Genomic DNA, 17,413 nt, shown 5'->3' with positions numbered 1-17,413 from the left:
ATTTGTTGTTCCTGGTCAGATGTAAGAGAATACCTGAAGGCCCTAGTATGATCAGGCTAAATAAGCAATAAATACATAAATAAATCTGTAATAACATCAATGACTATAGATGTTCTGAGGAATAGGATATTTTTGCATATTAGGAGTATCAAGTTGCAGAGTATCTGAGTAGTCAACATCAAATATTCATTTCTGAAGACAACTGTAAACTTGGAACAATTTTTCAGAATTATGTTTGAAATTCCATCAGCCCCACATCAGATTTTGATTTTTAGAATTTTTATACTTGTATTAATTTCAGTGAAGGATGTTGGTGCTATTTCTAGTTGCTTCAAGTTTTGTGTAATGACATTGTTAATATATTCACTTGATTCTACAACTGAACCATTTGATCCCATATTTGGTGTTAAGTTTTAAAGTAACTGTTAAAAGTACTTGCATCTACATCTACTTGCAGCTTGTGAAATAACAGTTTCAACATTTTCGTATGGTTTAATTGTTATGGAATCATATACTGGCTGCCCTGTCTCCCATTTGACAATTTCTGCATTATTTATGCATACTACTGTAAACTTCAATGATTTTCCTTAAAATACTACAGTAGTTTTGCAGTATGGAAGTAATGTCGGGTGCAGACTTACTCTGGTTCTTACATAAATTTCCTTCTCCCTCTTACAAGAGATTTTAATTCCCTTGTATATCCAAAGCTTATTTTCTTTAAATGGATCATTTGAATAATTTTTTAGGAAAGCAACTTTCAAATATTGACACGAATTTACTATGGAATAGATTGAATCTGATACTAGCATCTCTTTCTACATATACCTCATCCCCTACCACCTCTTTTAACTTACTCTTAAAACATGTGTTCATTAATAATATTCACTGCTTTTTTGTATGAACCTGCCTCAGGGTTGTAAAGAGCCATATTGTTTACTTCAATTAACTGTTCATTGTGATTAGTTAGTTCATTAGCAACTGAGTTCATATTAATTGTTTCAGCACTGTCTATAAAGTGTTATCAGTCAGTATCCTAGTATTTTGCTGCACATGAATTGGAAAACTGTCCTCTGGAATTAGATTTTTCCCATCCATAGCTTTTAAGAAATCCACATTGAAATCTCTATAAAGTGCTGTCTGTTTCTTCTTGTGTGACACGTAGCTCAATAATGCATCTAGATTTCTAATAAATAGCTTAAAGTTTCCTAGAGGAGATCTGTAGACTGTTGCAATTACGAGAGAAGTGTCCCGCAGGAACAACTCACAAGTACATGCTTCTAGGTTATGACCAACACAAAAACTATTTGTTTCAATAATTTTGACTTTGCGTCCAACTTGTACATATGATACAACTCCTCCTTTTTCCATGTTAACTCTGCACGAAAATGATGCAACTCTGTAACCCCTGATATTTAACTTCTCCATCCCAGTGGATACGTGCTATCCAGAAAGGTACAGAACATCTATCACTTCAGAATTTTCAACATCTTCTAGGCATGCAATACTCTCACGTATCTTCTTTTTTAACTCTATAATGTTCAGATGAAACTAATTCATTTTACTTTTCTGGAAACTGTTACAAAATTGTTGTACTGCTCTAATTTCTTTCAGTACTCTCTGTCTATAACCTGATTGAAACCTAAAAAATTTGCCCCTATGATTCCAGTAGTCACAGGTGTTTTGCATTGAGTGCTTGAGTTCCCCCTTACACTCTCTGCAAGGTGTTCAGATAATCATTCCTTTCCCTTCTACTCACGTGTGCGCCATGATTACTGTATCCAAATCTCCCAACTGCAGCTATAATCACGGAACAGACTTACTTTCAGTCAAAAGTAATTCGCTCAGCTCTTTGTTCACACAGTTAACAGCCATGTCAACCCAAGGCTGGTCATGTCGCTACTAAACCTTGACAAATTGTACAAGAGTGTGTATTGTTGCTATTTTCTCCGGGTCACCTTTAATTATATATTCTAAGTTGTTAGCCAGACAGTGATCTGCTTCTCCTACTATAAGTACCTTATCCTCGCCGTCAAAATCTCTGGACACGGCCCGTATGTTCTCTGTCACCTGGCTGAACTTGGCTCTAGGTTTCACGATGCATGTGACTTCCTATTCTACCACTATCTTTTTCTGTAGCAACTGCCTACATCTGTCACGTGACTGCTCCATGGTAGCAAAACTCTTTTCTATCTAAGTAACTTTTCTACCTACTTAACTTTAAAATCGTACCTATGACTCTGTTGCACCTTATTAAGGTCATAAACTTGTTGAGGTGACAGGAGGCGTGGCGCGCTGTTTATCAACCATTTCACCACGGAAACTGGCACCACCTGGTAAATCGTCGTTACCGGTAAATACCCGATGCCACACGAACTCCATACCTCACCTTGGCAGACACCCCCTCTGCCTGTTGTGTAATGTGGACGATATGGACAATTACGCCTCTTCCGCTGCGCGGCGGCGGACGGATGTTTCCTTCTCCAGTAGATACTGGTCCTCTACATCCGGGTGCCAAAGCACTTGATTGTCCCCAATAATCTCCTGTGTGCGAACGCGACATATTTTCCACCATAAAAGGAGTATGCGGTCATCAGGATAAAGGTTATGGCTGTCATCTATCATTCCAGAGATGGTGCCAAGAACGTGATCGATGGTTGGACAGTTATGCTAAAACAGCACCACATAATGAGACGACACGTCAGATGCCGGTACACTTTTGCTAACTACATAGGAAGAACTTTTTACGACCCGCCCGGTAGTTGGAACATCCCCCGTGAGCGGGGTTGAAATGAAATGAAATGAGCGTATGGCATCGTTGGCCGGGAGGCCCCATCCGCGGAAGTTGGGCCGCCAAGTCTTATTTCAGTCGACGCCACACTGGGTGACTTGTGTGCAGGTGATGAGGATGAAATGATGATAACACAAACCCAGTCCCCGTTCGGAGAAAATCTCCAACCCGACCGCGAATCGAACCCGGGCCCGCTTGCATGGGAGGCGAGCACGTTACCACCCAGCTAAGCAGGCGGACGGCGCGGTTGAAAGGTGCAGCTATATTTCATAACTATCAAAGGCTCGGTGTTGTATGCCGATGGCGCGTCCCCAACCGGCGTCTGGCGTCTTTAAAACGAGCGGCCGCCGGTTTGTTTTCGCACTTAAGGCATATCTTGGAGTTATTTTTTCCCTGTTTGCAATGTTAATTAAAGGAGTTTCCTGGTTCAAATGGCTCTGAGCGCTTTGGGACATAACATCTGAGGTCATCAGTCCCCTAGAACTTAGAATTACTTAAACCTATCTAACCTAAGGACATCACACACATCCATGCCCGAGGCAGGATTCGAACCTGCGACCGTAGCAGTCGCGCGGTTCCGGACTGAAGCTCCTAGAACCGCTCGGCTTCCGCAGCCGGCGGAGTTTGCTGCTATTCTTTTTATGCTGTATAAGAAAGGCAGAAATGGATCTTGGCGGAGCCGAATGCGGCTGTAGATATTCTTGTCAAGGAAAAGAAAAATAAGAGAGAGAGCGCGCGCACAGCGTCAAAAGTAAATAAAAGAATAAATAAATAAAAATAATATGTTGCGCGTGGCTTAGATCAACGTTTGTTGAGCTTTGTGAATTTCTTGAACACTCAAGTTGGCTACTTTAAAATTTTACGGGACTCAGATTAATGTCATGACCGCAAGTTCCAGACACTAACTTCTGAAGAAACAGAATTATTGCGTGGGTTTCCTTATTGTATTTATGGAACCACCCGAGGAGGTGAGGAATACGAGTCATCTGTGAAATGTGATATTTGGCTGCGTATTATTTGTAATAGTGAGTGACAAATTTGTCAGTTATTTTGATACAGTAGTGTTGAGAATACTGAACTTCCGTTTACGTAGAGATTGAAAGCGAGAAACTGCAAATTTTACGTATTTTCTGATGCTGTGTTCAACTCTCTACATTCCTACTGCGTAATTAATTGTTGTGTAACTTTTTTATCTTGATTTGAATCCGAAAATCTATGTGAAGCCACCATGTTCATTTGTGCAACATTTCGTATAATGAACATTCTTTGGTTGAACTTTAAAATGTTTACTTGAACCTGCATCATTATCTTACGGGATTTTATCCAGTTATATAACATATTTTCAGTTAGTTTATTTTATTATATATAGTTATTGTATTCGCTGACTTCTCCACCGACTATTTAACGGTTTCAAGAAAATTACGGTGGCCTTAAAAGCGATCGTGCACGACTGGCCTTTCTGACATTGCAAGCCAAGGTAATGAAGTTTGCTCACACCGACATCGATTGTTTTAAACAGTAGCACACACGTAATTCTCTATTCATGAAACACTATGTAAGGGTTACTTGGTCCGAGGTCACGGCTGATTTGCTCTGATTAATAACGACTGAAATCGGTAAGTGGCATCGGGAGTGAGCAACAAAAACTCTCACCACCCTCCTGCGCATCCCTCCTCCATGTACCAGTGGGCTTGAACTGCGCTAGCCCAGATATTAAGTTAACTGCTGCACGGAGTGTCTCGTGCCAAGGGCGAAGATTGGAAACCCGTCCAGATTGAGACCACAGACTGAGAATCTAGCATAGACTCGATGTTATTATCAGAGATGACTACTTTTGCTAATCCAGACCACTTAAAATAAGTAGCTCACATTTAACCAAACGCTAGTCTTTTGCACTATCTGACAGGGCACGACAGATACCCGGATTATTTATATAAAATCCAGAGAAAGAAAGCAGTCCAGCTGTCTTGGCGGAACCACTGGTGCACTGGGCCAATCCCTAGAGGAACGTCAAGTTTATGAGTCCTAGATGGGTAGAAGCGAGGCAGCGGCGTCATGACATTCCTGTTGCGAGGCATTGTGTGGTGAGAAAAAATATGGTTTACCAAATTAAATAGCTTCAAACTTCTCACAGAAATCCAAAAGAGAGCCCGGCAGAAGGTTGTGGACATACTGTAGAGAAAGTGAACAACTCGATACCAGGACAGGAAATACGGACAACAGATTTAGTAAACCTTCAGATTTCCAATTCGAGGGTCAGCAGTCGAATAATGAAGGGAGACTGGATCTTAAGTACCTATCCTACCACACACGCGGTTAAACGAATAATTCTCCAGACACCGTCAACTTGTTTCTGGTTCCACAAAGTTTCCGAAGCTAGTGCAAAGAGTAAAATCGACAAAAAGTTCCCGTGTCGCCGAGATTGCACAAAAGCGCTCCGTCTTCAGGCCACAAGTGGCCCATCGGTACCATCCGACCGCCGGGTCATCCTCACCTGAGGCTGCGTATAGGAGGGGCGTGTGGTCAGCACACCGCTCTCCCGGTCGTTATGATGGTTTTCTGTGACCGGAGCCGCTACTATTCGGTCGAGTAGCTCCTCAATTGGCATCACGAGGCTGAGTGCACCCCGAAAAATGGCAACAACGCATGGCGGCCCGAATGGTCACCCATCCAAGTGCCGGTGTCACCCAACAGCGCTTAACTTCGGTGATCTGACGGGAACCGGTGTGTCCACTGCGGCAAGGCCGTTGCCTCGAGATTGCACAAGACCACTCAAAAACTCTCACAATATATCACACCCGCCTCACCTAACTATATAATAGTGGTAAATTTCTATCTTATTTATCTTCTTTTCTATTTTTCTTTCGATCTTGTCTGTCTTTCTCACTTTCGACTGTTTTTAGTTTTCATTTATTATTATTACCACATTCTTTTGTGATACATTGCCTGACAAAAGAAGGTGCACCACCCACAAGAGAAATATTCACACATTCAGTGAATATGTGATGTCATTTCAGTGAGTCAAATTTACACAGAACTTTGTATCGTGAACCCGATCCGTATGACGCTGCACCCGCTATGGCCTGGATGCATGCAGTGATTCGGCTGTGAAGCTTCTCATAAAGCCGTTGTGTCCTCTTGTCAGGCAAGATGGGTACCTCACCATCACGCATACTGTTAATAGAGATAAGCGCCATGTGCGGACGAGCATTGTATTGTTGAGAGATGACACCACGATACAGCTGCATGAGAGGTGATACCGTATTTTACGGACTATAAGACGCTGCGGACTATGAGAAATGTCTTAATTTTGAAGCAATTTTTTTAAATATTATTTTTACCAATTTCATTATTAGATTGCAAAGCCAGCTTAAAAAATTCTTAGTTTATAAACTTGAACTGCTTTTAAAAGTCCCTGAAAATCGTCATCTGAACTTCCTTCTTATTTTTCTGCTTCTTCTTATGTCTCTTCGTCGTCATCGTTGTCCTCTTCGCATATAAGATGGTCCTCACTGCCATTGAGAGCGTTACTTATGCCGCACTCCTTGAAAGATTTAACAATAATGTTTTCTCTCACTCTAGACCACGATTATTTTATCCACTGAGACACATGTTTGATTGTAGATCGTTCGAAAGCTCCCTTCGGCGTGAATTCATGTCGGGTTTCATATGCTATTACTTTTTATAACCCAAATCATATGAATACTTATTATTTTTTTCCCATTCCGAAGCTGGCTCCTAACAAAAATATTGTACTGTTACCGATAACACAAATCACTTTCAGTTCATGTCCATTTGCACCGTAGACTGCAATGACGCATCAGAGATTGTTCTGGGTTTGTGATGACGCGGCAGGAGTGGGACAGTGTTAGCAAGCTTGTGAATCCTCCGCAACTCACGTTCGTCGCATCGGTGTACCGGTGCTTCCACCTGAATCCCATGTTGCCACATGGAGATAGGTTTCCCGCGGCGTCGAATATAGAGCCATTTTTGAGACTGGTGGGAATTTTAAATCAAACTCTGGGCATTTTTATATTAATTTCGAGCATAAGACGCACCTCACTTTTGGAGGCAATTTTTCGAAGAAAAAAATGCGTCTCATAGTCCTTGAAAAACGGTACATGAGAACCTACCGTTGTGCCGACAGAGTTCGGTCAATCATTACCAGCCACCACTTGAACTTAAACACGATGGGACTCCACACCATGACACAACGTGTAAACTGCTATGTTCCTTCAAAACAGTGGAAGAATGGGATTTCTTTCCAGCTCACCGCCATGTAAGCCGAAGAAGGTCGTCCGAAGTAGCAGTATGGTTGATCGGAGCCCTTTATCTGCAGTACGTGCTTCCAGGTCGCGGCCCCACTCCAAACGCAGCCGTTTTAGTTGCGGTGTCAGCGCCATTTTACGCTTGGGACGGCAATTCCCTAGGCCTCCTGCTGCTAGTCTCCGACCAATGGTGCGGGATTTATTTATTTAGCGTATGGCAATGTACAAATCACGTATGAAAAATCTAAAAGTACATAACACACAAAACAGTTACAATATCACAAACAAACATCTAGGTTAGAAATATAATCGATTGCACTGTTAGTCGCATCCATGAAGTCCCTTGTTGGCCCAGGGTAGGCCCTCAGAGGGCATTCTACCACGATATGGTGAATTGTCTGCCTGTCAGCGCCGCAGTCGCACTGTGGTGATGGCACTATGCTCCATTTGTACAAGGAGTCCGCACAACGGCCGTGGCTCGTCCTGATCCTGTTAAGGGTAGACCAGATTTTGCGGGGCAAATCAAAGCCCCGAGGTCTGTTAGATGTTCCCAATAAGGTGTTAACCTGAGGCGGTGTCTTTTCCTCCCATTCTTCTCTCCAGCGGTCCTCAAGAATAAAAGCGTTCTTTACCAGATCTTTGGCACTTGCGAGAGGGGGGTGCCTGGATTTCAATCTATTTTGCTCAATTCCATTACTCAGGGTGTGGATAGGAAGATCTGGGCTATTTTGGATTTTTCGACACTCCCTGACAAGTGCGTGTTCTCTGCGCAAATGTGGCGGCGGGATATGGCTCAATACAGGCAGCCATTGGACAGGAGTTGACCTGATCGTTCCAGAGATAATCCTCATCGTTTGGTTCAAGACTGCATCCACCTTCTTGATGTGAGCACTATTTAACCATATTGGGGAACAGTACTCTGCTGCAGAATAGACAAGTCCTAGTGCAGAGCTACGCAGAACGGAGGCAGTGGACCCCCAACTAGTGCCACAAGGCTTTTGGACAATGTTGTTTCTAGTTCTGACTTTTTCAGCAGTGTTTACAAGGTGTTGTTTATAGCTCAATGTTCTATCGAGTGTCACGCCCAGATACTTTGGTGTTCTATTATATGGAAGAATGCCGCCATCAAAGCGGATCTTGAGCTCTTTGTTTGCTAATTTGTTATTCAGGTGGAAACAAGTGGCCTCTGTTTTGGATGGGCTGGGTTGGAGCCTCCAGTCACGGAAGTATTTTCCTAGAGTGGTCAAATCGCTGGATAGTGTGGTCTCAGTTTCCTCCATCACTCGGTGTTGTGTGGCCAAGGCCCAGTCGTCCGCATATCCGAACATTTTGGATCTCGTCCTAGGCATATCGGCTATATACATGCTGAAAAGCAGTGGAGCCAGTACTGAACCTTGGGCAGGCCATTATTAAGTTTCATGAATTTACTTCTGTTGTTACCGATGACAACCTGGAATGGTCTATTGCAGAGCATTTCGTTGATAAGGTTAGCCGTTTTTAGACATGGCACGATGCGGAGGAGCTTATAAATCAGGCCCTGTCTCCAGACAGTGTCGAACGCCGCCGTCAGGTCAACAAATACCACTGATGTTTTTTGCTGTCTTTGGAAGCCCGCCTCGATGTAGGTTGTTAGAGCGAGGACCTGATCCGTGCAGCTTCTTTTCGGCCGAAAGCCCGCCTGTTCTACCGGTACAGCCTCCAGGATGACTTCGCTCATTCTGTTGTACATAAGTCTCTCCAGTAATTTATAGATCATGCTGAGTAAGGCGATTGGGCGGTAGCTCTGAGGTTGGTCACTCGGTTTGCCCGGTTTTAATATGGCAACAATTTTAGCCTTTTTGAGAGTGTGCGGAATTTTTCCAGTTTGCAACACGTTAGAGAAGAATCGCGCAAGCCATAATCTTGCAAATTTACCACAGTGGAGCAGAAATTCTGGGTGAATCCCATCAAACCCTGGGGCCTTTCCTGGTTTTATATCGTTCAGGGCCATGTTTAACTCTTCGACTGAAAAGGGTTGGGAATAAGATGTATTGTTCTCTGCCGTCGATTTTAGCTCTTTAAGCTCCTTTTTAATTTTTATAGTGTGGGCTCGTTCCTTTGGGGCCCTGGACGTCTTGCTGATGTGAACCGCAACTGTATTTGGGGACATAGCGCTGGCCATTAGCAGATTTTTTCCTCCACCTCCAAGTCTCCGAAGCAAAGACCACGCCCTTCTGCTTGATCTTGTAAAATCCATTTGTACCACGGTCTCCATCCACTTAGCACGCCTGGCCGCGTCTAGGCTATGTAATAGATCGTCTGCAATTTCTTTATCCCCATTGTCCAGAAACTGTCTATAAAGCCGTTCACCTTCCTCGCTCCATCCTGGCACATATTCGTTTCTGAATCCTCTGGGCATACTAACTTTAGCTGAACTGATGACGGCTCCAACAAATCTTTCGTAGTTCTTATACGTTGGGGGTATCCATCCAAGGCATTTATCAAGTTTCTCCGAGAAAGCAACCCAATCTGCCCTCCCAAAGTTCCATCTAGGACGAGGATAAGAGGATATCAGGGGAATAGTAAGACCTATTTCTAAGAGCACTGGACGATGCTGAGAGTGGGGGAAATCCTCAAGTACCCTGCGAGAGACCGGCAGGGGTTTGTTGTTCTTGTCGGTTGTAACAAAACTGAGGTCAGGGCAGGTCTCAGTTAGCCAAGCGGCTGATTTAAATGTACCTCGGTCTTTGGCGTCAAAGATTAGTTGAGTATTATGATCTTCTGTCCATTTCACCAGGTCTTCGCCGTTTTGGTCAGATATTCGATATTTCCACAGTTCATGGTGGCTATTAAAGTCACACACGTATATTGCTGGGTGAGGCAGGATTTGAAGGGCTTGTGGGGGCCACGATTGCCCTGGAGGCTTGTATATATTATTTATTGTGACTTCACCCACTTTTATAATGACTTCGTGAATCTCGTTTGTGGTAGATGTTGATACGAGAGCCACTTCTTCGATATTTCTCCTGACGTATGTTGCCGTGCCATAATGTCTGTGGTGTGTGGCGCCTATTAGGTCATAGCCAGATATTATGCCCCTTGATCTTAGCTGCTCGTCATCTTCAGTATGGGTCTCCTGAATTGCGACTACGTCAATGTCGTTCTTTGTTAAAACTTTATGCAAGTACATGCATTTGGCTCTACTTATGCCTTCGATATTCAGGTGGCAGACTCGAATCAGCGATCCGAGTTCTCTAGTCAAAGGGTTCGTTTTGCTAGAATTCATCGTGATTTGCCGTGACCAGGAGATCAACTAAGGATTGTCTGGTCGCCTGTATTTTGCTAGTTCATTTAGCGTTACCCAGGGTGCACGTGTAGTATTCTACTACGGACGCGAACTAGCTTTACACCCCACAGAATGTTGCAGGAAGTCGTTTACTTGTTCTCGGACGCCAGGAGCAGATTTAAAGGGGTTACAACGTCCTCGGTAAACGAAATAGCGATCCTGCCTTGTTGTGGTCAGACGGGGTCGAACGTAACCTTGACGACGAGCACGCTTGCCCTCACATTTCCATGTAGTCCGACACCGGGCCACTGTCGTATCCAAATGCCCCTCAAATCTGGATATTACACGGTCCAATCAGGCAGCCAAATGAAGACCCATAATGAGGCTCCTTTGAAACTCTTGTCACGAGCTGAATACGCTGTCTCATACAGGTATGCGGCTTTATTGTGTCATTCATACTGATAACTCAACATCTGGCGCTGTTCACGACCTTATTACCGTAACTGGCCTGGAAACAGCACTAAACAAGAACAGCACTAATGCATTTACATGCCCATAAACTGAAACCTCCCCTTAGAAAAATTTATGAGTGATTGAGGTGATAAACCCCTTACGTTATTTGATTTTCAAACAGCTGAGCAAACCTGAACCTACTCAGACATTTCTCTCTTTACGTATTCTGATCATCACTAAACTGACACACAATATTTTTAGCGCAACGCAATCTGACTTTCAATAATCCCTACAAAAGAATGGCCCTGACTGACAATAAACTATACATTTCATGAATCACTTACTTCACAAAAATCTTCGTTACTCGAACTACTGCAGTACAGCGAGCGCCACTACTGCCAGCTAAATAAAAGATTCTAACTACTGATGGCACTAACTACTTATAGGCATAGTCATCAAATGAAAGATTTTGATAGAGAACAAGCAATGATTTTACCTTAATAGTGTTCAAAAGTCATAATATATAATATATCAGTTCATGACATCCAGTCTTACAAATTTACTGTCTCTGATGGACACACGTCTAGATCCTCCACTCTCAAAATTCTGCCATCTCTCTCCCCACAACCACCACTGCTGGCGGCTCACCTCTAACTGCGCAACGATACGCGCTGTTCACATCCAACTGCCCAACACTACAATAGCGAATATTACAACAATGCCAACCAGCCACAGACTGCACACAGCACAGCCAGTAATTTTCGTACAGAGCGCTACGTGGCGTTACCAATATAAAAACCTAAACAGCCTACTTACAATACCTCTCACAGAGAATTGCAGCTCCGACCATTGAAGTTACATTAACATCCGACCATGTCTTCTAGGTGCTTTACTTTTTTTGTCAGGCACTTTATTATATCGAGAATAATATTGGTGAATAGTTTTAATGGCTAGATTAGTAATAACTAAATATCATATTGAAATTACTCATAATTAGAGATAAAATAAAATGTTGTGCGACTAGGGCCTCCCGTCGGGTAGACCGTTCGCCGGGTGAAAGTCTTCCGATTTGACGCCACTTCGGCTACTTGGGCGTCGATGGCGATGAAATGATGATGAGTAGGACAACATAACACCCAGTCCCTGAGCGGAGAAAATCTTTGATTCAGCCGGGAATCGAACCCGGGCCTTAGGAGTGACATTCTGTCGCGCTGACCACTCAGCTACCATGGGCGGATGTTAAAAGTAAGGAGGATGATCCGTAATTTCCTTGGAGAAAATTTAATAGCCAAGGTCGCACTCAGTACTATTTATTTCTGATTGCCAGTTTCAACAGTTGAGACTGTCATCTTCCGATGTTTAAAACAACCTGTTCCGTTGGCTGCATCACACGTACCATTTTGACATTCTAGTGGATATTATGTAACACATTCCACACATGTCTGTCAAAAATAAAAGTAAAGACCGGTTTGTCAGAAATAAATACAATACAGTTGAAAAGCACTCCGTGTAATTGGGGATGTCCACAGCACGTAGCATTCCGTTGATGTTTGCTAGACGTTGAATTGCATAACAGTGCACATTTCAGCGCATTTTGACGTTTACATAACAAGTTAAATACATCAAGGATCCACATTCCTTGAATTACACAGATTGTCCATAATGTATTTAACTCTTCATGTAAACATAAACATGTGCTGAAATGTGCACTTTTACTCAGTTCTGCTTCTAACATGCAATCAGTGGTGTGTTACGTGTGTGGACATTCTTAGTTCCAGAAGGTGATTTTTGACTATATTGTTTTTATTCCTGACAAACCAGTTTTTATTTTTATTTTTCAACAGACCTGTGTGCAGTCTGCTACATAATGTGCACTAGAATGTGAACATGGTATGTTTGATGCAGCCAATGGAATAGGATGTATAACAAAAAGCTTTTAAAGATTAGAAGATCTTAACTCTTGAAACCGATAATGAGGAATAAACAGGCTGAATTGGCTATTAAATTTTATACCTAAATATCATATTTTTCTTAGGAAAAACAAGTGCAGCAACGGTTACCGCCGGAACGATCACTGGAATGTACTACAGGTAGATACATTGTCCGCAGCTCGGTCATCAAGCTAATAAAGATTTCATCGACAGACTGGTTAACGTTGTTGCCTAAAGAGTGCGGGGTCCTAGGTTCGTTTCCTGTCAGCATGGGAGATTTTCTTTACTCTTGGACTGGGTACTTGTTTTGTCCAACATCTCATTTTCACTGCAACGATGTAAGTGGCCGAAATGGCGCCAAATAGGAAGACTTGCACCAGGGGCCGAACAACCTCTCATGGCGTTTCCCAGCCAATGATGCCATACCATCATTTCATTTCACTAGGGACTTAAACAAATGCCGATAAAATGTGTATGTTTTTGTGCAACATGCTTCAAAAATGTGATGTAAAACATACAGTACATATTAGTTAGCTAAGTCATACACTGTCAATAAAAAAATATTCTCTTGGCACCCGAGCCGTAGTGCGACATTAAGTACACTACTGGCCATTAAAATTACTACACCAAGAAGAAATGCAGATGATAAACGGGTATTCATTTGGAAAATATATTATACTAGAACTGACATGTGATTACATTTTCACGCAATTTGGGTGCATAGATCATGAAAAATCAGTACCCAAAACAACCACCTCTGGCCGTAATAACGGCCGTGATACGCCTGGGTATTGAGTCAAACAGAGCTTGGATGGCGTGTACAGGTACCGCTGCCCATGCAGCTTCAACACGATACCACAGTTCATCAAGAGTAGTGACTGGCGTATTGTGACGAGCCAGTTGCTCGGCCACCATTGACCAGACGTTCTCAGTTGGTGAGATATATGGAGCATGTGCTGGCCAGGGTAACAGTCGAACATTTTCTGTATCCAGAAAGGCCAGTAAAGGACCTGCAACATGCGGTCGTGCATTATCCTGGTGAAACGTAGGGTTTCGCAAGGATCGAATGAAGGGTAGAGCCATGGGTCGTAACACATCTGAAATAAGCACACTGTTCAAAGTGCCGTCAATGTGAACAAGAAGTGACCGAGACGCGTAACCATTGGCACCCCATACCATCACGCCGGGTGATATGCTAGTATGGCGATGACGAATACACGCTTCCAATGTGCGTTCACCGCGATGTCGCCAAACATGGATGCGACCATCATGATGCTGTAAACAGAGCCTGGATTCATCCGAAAAAATGACATTTTGCCATTCGTGCACCCAGGTTCGTCGTTGAGTACAACATCGCAGGCGCTCCTGTCTGTGATGCAGCATCAAGGGTAACCGTAGCCATGGTCTCCGAGCTGATAGTCCATGCTGCTGCAAACGTCATCGAACTGTTCGTGCAGATGGTTGTTGTCTTGCAAACGTCCCCATCGGTTGACTCAGGGATCGAGACGTGGCTGCACGATCCGTTACAGCCATGCGGATAAGATGCCTGTCATCTCGACTGCTACTGTACGAGGCCATTGGGATCCAGCACGGTGTTCTGTATTACCCTCCTAAACCCACCGATTCCATATTCTGCTAACAGTCATTGGATCTTGACCAACGCGAGCAGCAATGTCGCGATACGATAAACTACAATCGCGATTGACTACAATCCGACCTTTATCAAAGCCGGAAACGTGATGGTACGCATTTCTCCTCCTTACTGGAGGCACCACAACAACGTTTCACCAGGCGACGCCGGTCAATTGCTGTTTGTGTATGAGAAATCGGTTGGAAACTTTCCTCAAGTCAGCCCGTTGTAGGTGTCGCCACCGGCGCCAACCTTGTGTGAATGCTCTGAAAAGCTGATCATTTGCATATCACAGCATCTTCTTCCTGTAGGTTAAAATTCGCGTCTGTTGCACGTCATCGTCGTGGTGTAGCAATTTTAATGGCCAGTAGTGTACTTTTTCACGTGGCGCGCAACCACTGAAAGTAGTGAGGTGGCTTATCAGCTACCAAACAACTGCGAAAAAATTTTCAGTGTTTGGAGATAGCATAAGGCAACTGAAGTATCAGTGCTAGAGCAGTAAGATTTGAGAGAATGCAGCTCTCAGATGACACAGCTAGCGAAAGACCTGCGCGCTTCGAATGCAGAAACTTGGAATACTTCAGTGTTCTCTTGTTTTGCGTCACTTCCGGAACATCAAACATCCGCTCCTTTGTTACTAGATAGGAGCCGAAAGTTTCCTCTCCGATTATCTGTACTGTTGCGAATACGTCATCTTTCTTGGTGTTACCTTAATATTTTATAAATTTGATCACGAGTGAGTGCGTTCTCAGAAGCCCTTACTATATCTAATTCAACTCGTAGCGGTTCATTCAAGGCCTTTCCGTCGGCTTTACGGTGAACTGGGTCACGTAGTTGCACGGACAACGTGTGCCCTCCCAAGGGTTACGTCCTGGCGCTGGCTGGCTGCCCTTTCGAAGTTTGCGAATATCGCTGCATCTACATGCAGAACCGTGACCAAGTTCTCCCGGCAAGGCAGCTTCTCAGAACTGGATAGCTCTCCAGCGACTTGGAGAGGGTGGGGGTGTTGGGCTTGTGTGTGACGCACTCCCCTGTGTCCCTCTGCAGGCCATCTGCGCGGACTTGTCTGCGTCAGTGGATCCTGCTTGTCGATTAGAGACAGGGACAGTAATCTCGACTGTTAATTAATTTATTAAAACTTTATTATTTCAGTCCTAAAATACGTTTCTACCTTCCTTGTTGTCTCAAATCAGTGAGTAATTATTTATAGGTAGACTGTATAGACTGGAAATATGTCAGTTTAAACTCGATTAAGCAGCCTTTTTGCTCTTACAATACGCTGCTGTCAGTAAACTACTTATTTGTATGGGTAAAACTAAAAATAATTATTAACTTCCACGATATTAGACGGTGCACGACGACTTTCGTGGTACTCTTGGCTCTAGATTTCAGTGAAAGTCGTCACGCTGACACATCACAAAAACATACATTTCGATCCTATTCCAGACTTATTCGAACGTAGCTCTAGGATACCCACTTTCTTTTAATGTCTCCCAATGCAGTTCGTTAAGTATTTCTGTGACACCACGATTCTGACTAAAAATTCACGTGACTAATGGTGCAATTTTTTTATTCATCATTTTTGCACAATTCGTTAATACAACCTGGTAAAATTGGCAAGTGTAGGAACGATGGCGAAAATGGATTGCCTCACGATATTCGACTTTATCAATGGATTGCGCTAAATTCTGTTACCTCCTCCAACAGGGTGTTAACGTACATGACTTCACACATGTAGCTGCAAACAAACTACAAATTAATATTCTATTATTCTATCTTTTCAAGGCGATAATAAAAACCTTGACTATCTTTCGTACGGTACAGTTAGACACTTCTTCATAGAGCCATACCACATCACATTCTCACTTTTTCATTTTGCAAAGGACGTTTATATATATCTTAGATCAACAGTTGAAGTTCTGATAGTCAACTTACCGGATAAATGGAAACGTTCTTCATCGCTCATCACTTCAAGCATTTGTTCCAAAAACGTTATGCGTGTCGGTAATTTTCAGTCCTTAATTACGGAACCACGTCTATTTTTTAATGATGGAAGAGTAAAATATAATGAAGTATTTGCCTTGCTCTACGACTAGAGAGATTCGTAAGAGATGTGTTTAACAGCTAACAGCTTTGAAATGTTCTCTGCAGCATGTCTTACATATCCCAACTAGAACGGCAAATGGTCTTGTCGAAGACAGCTCAGAAACAGATGTTAGACTGCAGTGTCCTCAAAACGATAGAGCATCTATTCTTGTAATTCTTTCAGTGCCATAAAGAATTCTTCAAATTTCGCGTTTTCCTTAACGCCAGTGGGCTTAAGGAAACGGACTGTGTTTTATGTCAGAAGCTGTCTCTTCCCCACTGCGGATTTCTTTAAATACATTGCCATAAAATCAGAAATAAGTTGTTTTTCACCTTGCAACGTCTTACTGTGGGCAGTGTGCAGCGAAGTCCACTTAAAATGCAAGTCTGCAGTCCTCTAGTTTTCGTTCCTGCTTTCCTTTTTCCTTCAGAATCTCAACAAATGTGACTCGAGAAATCGTTGCAGTAATGCCTCTTGACTTCACCAACGCACTTAGCATTAGTGTGTAATATTTCCATACTCTTCATTCAATCCCATCAAAAACTGTTGTAAAAGACGGTAAATAATGTTTGCTACTTCAAAGAATTTACTATTCGTACCACTAATTTTATCACGTGATCCTTGCCTGTAAATTTAGAACAAAGTGCTTATTCATACACAAATCAATAATTCCCGTGCAAATCATCTGTCAGTTGTACGTTTTTGCTCTTTCGTCTGCTAAATCCATAATTTCTCTTTGCGTGGTACTGGATTGTCGTTCGATAGCACATTTGTGGTCGATTATGCTACTGCCTAATACGTATTGAGAACTTTCTTCTTCTGTTATGTGATAACCATTAATTCTGAAAGTCTTGTGACGACAGGTCGCTAGACTGCCTCATTGCCGGCCGCAGTGGCCGAGCGGTTCTAGGCGCTTCAGTCTGGAACCGTGCTGCTGCTGCGGTCGCAGGTTCGAATCCTGCCTCGGGAATGGATGCGTGTGATGTCCTTAG

General features: G+C 43.1%; 1 protein-coding gene and 1 pseudogene across 1 annotated transcript in view; one reads left to right on the top strand and one right to left on the bottom strand.

Moving 5' to 3' along the window:
• The window catches only part of LOC126236087 (glutamate-gated chloride channel-like), a 169,876-nt gene that overhangs the window by 138,540 nt on the left and 13,923 nt on the right, over positions 1-17,413 (top strand). The window contains exon 11 of the mRNA XM_049945155.1: positions 10,536-10,563. Coding sequence (XP_049801112.1) covers positions 10,536-10,563 — 28 coding nt within the window. The remainder of the gene's footprint in view (positions 1-10,535; positions 10,564-17,413) is intronic.
• LOC126203464 (5S ribosomal RNA) lies at positions 5,423-5,540 on the bottom strand (annotated as a pseudogene).

This window comes from Schistocerca nitens, chromosome 1, assembly GCF_023898315.1.
Source record: "Schistocerca nitens isolate TAMUIC-IGC-003100 chromosome 1, iqSchNite1.1, whole genome shotgun sequence".
In the NCBI taxonomy this organism is placed as follows: domain Eukaryota; kingdom Metazoa; phylum Arthropoda; class Insecta; order Orthoptera; family Acrididae; genus Schistocerca; species Schistocerca nitens.
The sequence above is the reverse complement of the archived record's forward strand: the minus strand, read 5'-3'. Positions and strand labels throughout refer to the sequence as shown.